Below are 8773 nucleotides of genomic sequence, written 5' to 3'. Positions count from 1 at the left end.
CTTTCTGTATTCCACTTTAGCAGACACTCTTAGTACATTGCTACCACTATAATTTGTAAAAATTGAGTCCCATTTTTTTGGGAAAGTGGGCTATAAATGGATATAAAAACAACAAAAACAACAATACTATTCAGGCTTCAGAGGCTTAATTTCAGCAAAATATAACTCAAATTAGAACTCAGCTTTTGATCTCATTATACAAATGAGGTGGTGTGGGAATATGCTAGCCTGAAGTTATCTCTGTTTAAGGATAGGTGAGAAATGTGTTCAGTTTGCATTTCAATGAGCAATGAAATTCACACTTTTTGATACTAAATATGGACCTGAGTGCATTTAGATCTTAAAAACTGTATTTTTCTTAAGTCTGCTGTGCAGTTTATATTTCAGTAAAGGAAGCATACCAAGATCTGTACATATGAAAAGGGCACACAAAAATGAAAAACATATTTTAAATTTTATGTTTAATATTCTGACTTGTTCTGAAACTGATAATCATGATTTCGTAGTTTGGATGACAGAGGAAAATGTGATTAATTGAAGACTTTCTAGTTGGTTTGCTTACACTATGAAGGGTTGAAGTAAGAGGTTGCACGCACAAGCAAAAAGCTTTTTGGTTTTTAACTATGTTGAGATAGGGTCATCAATATACTGTATGTTTAATTAAATCACCCATCAGCCCAATATATAATCTGCAAATATTGCATGATATAGTGTTGTTGAAGAGAACTAGATATGGACCTGATCAGCAGCTAGAATGAAGACCAAGAGTAGCCTAAGAAAGATACCTCAGTCATTGTAAATATCTTCTATATTGCTTGTCAACTTTACATCATTTTAGAGATCCATCTTGTTCTAAAGCTGCAACTGACCTTCCAAGCACTGACTTTCTCTGAGGTAAGTTACCTAGGATGGTACCTTTCAGCCCATTAACCCAGCACTTTCTATGCTTGTTACACCTCAGCATCTTTTTAAAAATTCATTTTTCATCATTTTAAACCCATCTGTGAAAAAGCCTCTCTCATTCACCCTCACTTTCAGTTAATCCATATACTTAATTATCTGTTTTATCTCAGATGAATTGTGTGGTTTCCTGCACTTCAGCCATCATTAATAATGCAATGAATAATTTTTTAAATTCTAACAGTCAGCGTGCCACTATTGATCCAAGTATTAACAGAATGATTACAACAAAGAAAAATGCTAATAAAAGCAAGAAATATGTCTCATTACTGAACCTTTAAAAGTTATAATCACACATTTATATAATCACTGAAGATCAAAGCAGTGACACAAAATTAATGATGGAACCAAATCTTTCATGCACAAAAATATGTCCCTTTGAAAATAAACTTAGATCTTTAGTATGAAAATACCTCTTAAATTGAAATTAGAGAGAGTGATGTAATGTTTTGTGTTTAAAGTATGCACACAGTCTAATGCAATCAATATATCCTTCACCCAGAATAATATTGGATTAAATAGGCTAACAAGCTTGAAAGGCTATTTGTTTTGTTCCTTGCACCTACTATTCTAAGCTATACTGCCTCATTCTGAACACAGAGGCAGTACACATCCACACGGAGGCAGCATACAGCCATCTGTCAGAGTCATGTTCAATAAATACAAATTGGTAGTCGCTGAGGCAGGGAGCTGCTTCTTGCCAGAATATGCATATATTTTAAAAAGGCATGCTGGAAGGTTAAGGCAAGAGAGTCTAGATCCTTGTCTATTCTGGAGAAATCAAGCCTCATTTTAAAGTACAAACTGGAATTTCTTTCACTCCTGCTGACAAGGAAGGAAACATTCCCATTGATGTGTTCAGGAGAGCAATCAGTGCTTAACTGTATTGTTTATCTCCAATGAATGGAAACCTTGCCAAATTAGCTCAGACTGGTACCCCTCCACACACAAACACACATTGTAAGGTATTGTACAGTTTCCAAAGATGCCAGGCAATCCTATCTAGACTTGAAAGGGAGGTAAATGTCTAAATATAATTGGCTTTATTTCATGTATGCAACTCAATTGCTTTCTATTTCCCAAGACAATCTAAGAGTCATTGGGGCCATTCAGACTACCTTTTACCCCGGTTTAGAAACCGGATTAACCACGGGAAGTTCATGTTGGCCCTGATTCTTCCACAAGCAAAATCGAGGCTTTCACATCCGTTCAGGGACAAATGCCTCTTGGCGTGGGTCTTTTGAAAGAGGAGTATTTCCTGTATCTTTTGAGAAAAACCAGGTCCCAGCAAATATGAACTTCACCCTGGTCATGAATGGGTCAAGTTCAGGGGAGGGATTAGGTCAGAGGGAGGGCAGAGGGTGGAACATGCCTCCCCTTCATTGGGGTGAAGGAGGAGGAGGAGGAGGAGGAGGAGAAAGGGTGCCATGGAGGGCAGGATTGGGGCAGACAATACCATTGTCCAAAAGGTGAAAGAGGCAACAAGGGGATCAGCCATTTTAGTTAGACACTCACCCAAGACTTGAAGATGGCTGATTTCAGTAACTTAGGGAAATACTAGGTGTGATCCCATGGCCAGGAATAGTTAAAAAGAAGAGAGTTCAGAACAGATGGGAGTTTCTCAAATGGGAGATATTGAAGGCACAATTTTAAACTGTTCCAGTGAGGAGGAAAAATTGGATGTGTCTCAAGAAACTAGGATGGATGACTGAAGAATTTTCAACTGAGTTGAAAGAAATGGAAAAGGGGGAAATCACCAAAAACGATTTCAAACAAATAGGTAGCTCGTGTAGGGATAAAGTCAGACAGTTCAGGCCCTTTGATTATCTTGGCTGCTAGGGAGAGTTCAGTTTTCATTTGTTCTAAGACCCATTTTTAGCATTTAGCAGGCCATGGTATTCATAGAATTCTTCCCCAGTGCCACATTTCAAATGAGTTGATTTTCTTCGTATCAGCTTTTTTCACTGCCCAGCCTTCAAAGCCATACATAGAAATTGGAAATACAATGACATGGACAACCTTAACTTTAGTATTCAGTGATATACGTTTACCCTTTTACTGTTGTCAAGACAAGTGCTATCCATCCTATATCTGTACATTTCATTTTTTCCCCTGCCTAGATATAGTACGTTGCATTTCTCCAGATTGAAATTTATTTTGTTAGTTCTGGTCCAGTTCTCTAATCTGTTAAGGTCATTTTGAATTTTGATTCTGCCCTCTGGAGTATTAGCTACCCCTCCTTATTTGATGTGATCTGCAAATGTAAAAAGCTTAAAACTTAAAAATATACACTTTAAAAAACTTAAAAGAAGAAAGAGGCCCCATACAGACAGGACAAAATAAAGCTGCTTCGGGTCACTTTGGAGGTATGGTGTTTAAATGATCATAGAATCATAGAATCATAGAGTTGGAAGAGACCACAAGGGCCATCCAGTCCAACCCCCTGCCATGCAGGAAATCCAAATCAAAGCATCCCCAACAGATGGCCATCTAGCCTCTGCTTAAAGACCTCCCAGGAAGGAGACTCCACTACACTCCGAGGGAGTGTGTTCCACTGTCGAACAGCCCTTACTGTCAGGAAGTTCTTCCTAATGTTGAGGTGGAATCTCTTTTCCTGTAGCTTGCATCCATTGTTCCGGGTCCTGTTCTCTGGAGCAGCAGAAAACAAGCTTGCTCTCTCCTCAGTACGACATCCTTTCAAATATTTAAACAGGGCTATCATATCACCTCTTAACCTTCTCTTCTCCAGGCTAAACATCCACAGCTCCCTGAGTCATTCCTCATAGGGCAAGGTTTCCAGACCTTTCACCATTTTAGTCGCCCTCCTCTGGACACGCTCCAGTTTCTCAATGTCCTTTTTGAATTGTGGTGCCCAGAACTGGACACAATATTCCAGGTGGGGCCTGACCAGAGCAGAATACAGTGGCACTATTACTTCTCTTGATCTAGACACTATACTTTTATTGATGCAGCCTAGAATTGCATTGGCCTTTTTAGCTGCCGCATCACACTGTTGACTCATGTTCAACTTATGGTCTACTTGGACTCCTAGATCTCTTTCACATGTACTTTCATTCAGCAATGTGTCTCCCATCCTATATTTGTGCATTTCATTTTTCTGCCCTAAGTGCAATACCTTACATTTCTCTGTGTTGAATTTCATTTTGTTAGCTTTGGCCCAGCTTTCTAGTCTATTCAGATCATTTTGAATGTTGGTCCTGTCCTCTGGAGTATTAACTGTTCCTCCTAATTTGGTGTCATCTGCAAATTTGATAAGTGTGCTCCCAATTCTGTCATCCAGGTAATTGATAAAGATGTTGAATAACACTGGGCCCAGGACAGAGCTCTGTGGGACCCCACTGGTCACTTCCCTCCAGGAGGAAAAAGAGCCATTGTTGAGCATCCTTTGGGTTCGGCCGGTCAACCAATTACAGATCCATTTAACAGTTATTTTGTCTAGCCCACATTTTACAAGCTTGTTTGCAAGAATATCATGGGAAACCTTGTCAAAGGCCTTACTGAAATCAAGATATACTATATCCACAGCATTCCCTTCATCTACCAAGCTGGTAATTTTATCAAAGAAAGAGATCAGATTTGTCTGGCATGACTTGTTTCTCTGAAACCCATGTTGACTTTTTGTGATTATGGCATTGCTTTCTAGATGTTCACAGACTCTCTGTTTAATGATCTGCTCTAAAAGTCCAGAAAACACAGCAAAGCCACGCTCCAGTCCTTTGGCGTGGCTTCCGGACTCCTAGGACTCATGCATCATTTAAAAAGCATACCTCCAAAGTGACCTGAAGCAGCTTTATTTTGGCCTATCTGTATGGGGCCAGAGGCAAAATACTGAAACTTAATTTGAGGTTTCTATCTCCAACAAAGGTAACTCTTTCACTGGACTACAATTGGCAAGCTTTACCTATACAGCCCCTAAAAGCTTTTCCAGATGTAATAGTATACAGACTCATTGATAAATTCAATGTTCTCTGCCTAAATATGGATCAGTTACCATTGCACAGGACAGGGACAGGTGGATCTCAGGGGAAGTTTCTTTTCTTTTGGTAATGGAAATTTGTTTTCTGTTTCCTCTGCCTGCATTGAAATCCCTCAGTACAATTTTAACTGACAACAGAGTAACATCTGAGACAAAATTTAGGCCTGTGACAATAACACTGTCACCCTTTTTCTCCTGTATGGTTTTCAACAGCTTGGTAGGAATGAATATAGCTATCAAATTGTTCTCATCCCTGAAGAAGGGTGGGAAATGTATTTACTGTTCTCCATGCAGGTGAAGCATGAGGATATTAAAATGTTTCTGTCTGTCACATGAGGGAGAGGGGGCTGGAATTTCCATTTGAAATTTGATGTCTGAATGGCTTTATTGCCCCAGTACTTAGCTGAGTAGTAAAACAGCAGGGGTTGCAATTGACTTTTGTTACTGCATGCCTTCAAGTCATTTCTGACTTTTGATGACCCTAATGCAAGCCTATTACAAGATTTTCTTGGCAAGATTTGTTCAGAGGGGCCTTGCCATTGCTTTCCTCTGAGGCTGAGAAAGCATGACCTGCCTAAGGTCTCTCAGTAGGTTTCTGTGCTTTTGGGGACCATCTTAATTCATAATAAATAAAGGTGACAATGAGATGCTGAAATTCTGTGTTGTTGTTTTTGCCAATGACTGGATTCAAATTTGTCAACCCTAAAACACAAAATGTTACACAAAGGAGAGAGAAGTTATCTTTTATGCGAAGGTGTAGTTTTTAAGAATATAGTAAAGACAAGCTGGGATCAGTTTTCTGTTTCAGCTCCTTTGTGTTGCATTTCAACCAAAATGATCTGTTGAAGAAACACTCTTTTTCCTCTGGATCATGGATGCTGTGCTACTTGAATGCACAGACACACACACTTTGCAATTTCTGCAGCCACTGGATTGTATGATCTAAGATGGCCTTAAAAAGCATCAGTCTAGACTACTGGGTCAGAAACCCACTGATTCACCATGGCCAAGTCACACTCTCTTATCCTCAGTGGAAGGCAAAGTCAAACCCCTCTGAACAAATCTTGCCAAGAAAACTCTGTGATAGGTTTGCCTTAGGGTTGCCATAAGTCAGAAATGACTTGAAAGCACACAGAAGCAACAACAACAAAGGAGGGAGTGTGAATTGCACCTCTGCTGCTTAAGTGCCCAGCTTAATACTGAGGCCATAAAACCATTCAGAAAGAATTTCAAATGGACATTCTTTTGTCTGGTCAGTTTATTTGCAAATGGACCATCTGAATATTTTTGCCTACCCCAAGGTGGTGCTAAATTTCTTGGCTTGTTTAAAAAAAATTAAAGGGGGTGAGAAAACAAAAGTCTGTATGCTTACCAAATTGTAATTAATGATCCTTACATCTCTACATTTTTGCTAGATGAAGAAACCAGTGAAATTTTGAAAATTTAGGCCCGGAACAGATGGGCCTTTGCGGTGCCCTCATCACGTGCGAGGGTTGCCTGGTGGGCGGAGCTCTCACACTCTTGCATGTGACAAGGGCGCTGCAGCTGTGGTGCGCCCACCAGACAGGGTGTGTAATGGTGGCACCACAGCCGTGCTGCTTCCAGACGGGGTGGCGCAGTTGCGACGTCAACATGCCAGCTCTGGTGCTTTGCGGCATTGCAGCGCCGCCGCAAAAAGGCGCTGCTTCCGGGCGCTCCTTTTTTGCTCAGCAACAGTGCTGTGCAATTTGGTTGTTGAGGCGCTCCTGCGGAGCGAAGAGAGGTGCCAGGGAAGCGCCTCTTTTTAGCGCTCTGTACCACGCCTTAGGTAATATATTTTATGCTTTGGAGTTGGACCAATAAAGTTATCGCTGCATGTGGATTTTGATTTTTGTTGTATTTTGCTACATGTCCAACATAGCTACCCCTGAATATGTTTTCTGGATTTAAAAATGGACTTTCTCTTAGTTTTTTTTGTGGGTTTTTGGAATATGTGGCTGTGTTCTGGAAGAGTTTATTCCTGACGTTTCTCCAGCATCTGTGGCTGGCATCTTGAGAATGCTGGCATTGAAGTGAGTGAGGAATATATTCTGTGTGACCCTTGGCCGAGAGGAGGTGGTTTACATGTTAATCTGTGTGTTGATTTGTTATTGAATGGCAAGGCCTCAGGGTGTCTATTTAATTAGTGATCTATTGTCTGCTGGGAAAACCCCTGACTCTGGCTGGTTTTCATTTGCACTTGTATGATAGGATGTGGACTGGTAGACAAGATTTGTTTACTTTAAAATCCACAAAAAAACTATGGATGCCGGCCATGAAAGCCTTCGACTTCACATTGGACTTACTCTTGTTTAGAATCAGCATCACAGTTGCAATAGTATCTGGAATCAGTGCAGTTACGTTCGATGCCACAGGCACATTTCTGAATGCCAGGTCCAGAGCCACCCCAGTAATAGTGCTTTTCATTGGCACGTCCAATCCACCAGGTATATGGATTACCCTCTGTAAAGAAAAAAAAATATATACAAAAATTAGTTGTATTTAAAGCAGCAGAGTTCAGGGATTCTAAAGAATGAAAGTTATATGTGGATTGAATCTCAGGAGCTTATCTGGAAAAGAACTGCATTGATAAAACATGATAGTAAATTCTATTACAGACACACAGATAGAATCATTAAGAAATCATTGTATCTGTGACAACAGCCAGACAGTATTACTAATTCATAAGCAATCAGTGTCTTAGGAACTAGCCCTGATGTGAAACATGAAAACAACAACAAACCAGGTTGTTGCACCTGGGACTTCTCTAGCCCTGTCATAAAACAAGTTCATAAATAATAAAAAGTGCAAGTACCTGTTCACAAGAATCGTTTGCTAAAAGGAGCAATATAATAAAGGAGAAGACATGCAAAAGGGCAGCTAGGGTTTGGAGGAAAAACTGAGGGTGGGGGGGGGGGGGAGGATGAGCTGTTCATTTTGAACAAAATTAAAATAATACAGGGTCTCTATGTTTGACAGACGATTAAAATAGAAATTTACATATTGAAACTGAGGTACTGAAGCATGGGAAACAATAAACCTAGGAAGCTGACTCTGTCATAAAGGGAATTGAGAAGCACTAATCAAAGTCTTTTTGGTATCCTTTGGACAAAAGGGTTAAAAAAAAAAGAACACTTTTTGATCCCACAACATAACACCTGATCTGTGGCTACCAAGAATGAAGAAGCTGCCATTCTCAAAAGGTCATGATAGAATATGGAGTAGATGCAATTCTTTACATCTCCAGATATTTAAGGCAACAGTGCTGAATTGAAATTTTTGTTTTGTTTTAGTATGATGAATTTTATTGCAATTCTTTTCATGCTTTCTAAGCTGCACAGTGCTTTAATTAAAAGCTATATTGGTGGGCAATACAACCAAATACAAAGACTACCACACAATGTTAGGTTTATTGGGCCCATCTAAATCATTAAGGATAAGTATTCCTTGTTCTATGTTTAATGCCAGTCTATAGTTTTATATAGGTTACAATAAGAGCTTGCATGTCGCCCACATGACCTTAAGCAGACATAACTTGCAGCTGTCTAAGGTCAGTGAAAACCAGCTAGATATGAATCTAATTCAGGACTGATGAGTTTGGAATCATGGGGTCTCCTAGGAACTGTTGCAAGTTTTCTGCAGGTGAGAAGATGTTACACATTTTACCATCTATTGATGAAAACCTTGTATTGGAAATTGGAAAGCTGCACTCTTGAGATATCAGGGGAGATATTTCTGTGAAAAATCCATTTTATTGATTTTAATGCTTTGTGATAAATCTTCTGAAAAGAAATTAAA

The 8773-nt window shown here is 39.7% G+C and overlaps 1 protein-coding gene across 1 annotated transcript in view; it reads right to left on the bottom strand.

Annotated features, from left to right (window-relative positions):
• The window catches only part of CNTNAP2 (contactin associated protein 2), a 1400287-nt gene that overhangs the window by 351345 nt on the left and 1040169 nt on the right, over positions 1-8773 (bottom strand). The window contains exon 14 of the mRNA XM_042471198.1: positions 7282-7438. Within this exon, the coding sequence (XP_042327132.1) occupies positions 7282-7438 (157 nt within the window). The remainder of the gene's footprint in view (positions 1-7281; positions 7439-8773) is intronic.

The sequence above is a fragment of the Sceloporus undulatus genome, chromosome 6 (assembly GCF_019175285.1).
Source record: "Sceloporus undulatus isolate JIND9_A2432 ecotype Alabama chromosome 6, SceUnd_v1.1, whole genome shotgun sequence".
In the NCBI taxonomy this organism is placed as follows: Eukaryota; Metazoa; Chordata; class Lepidosauria; order Squamata; family Phrynosomatidae; genus Sceloporus; species Sceloporus undulatus.
This window is presented reverse-complemented; position numbering and strand designations above follow the sequence as displayed.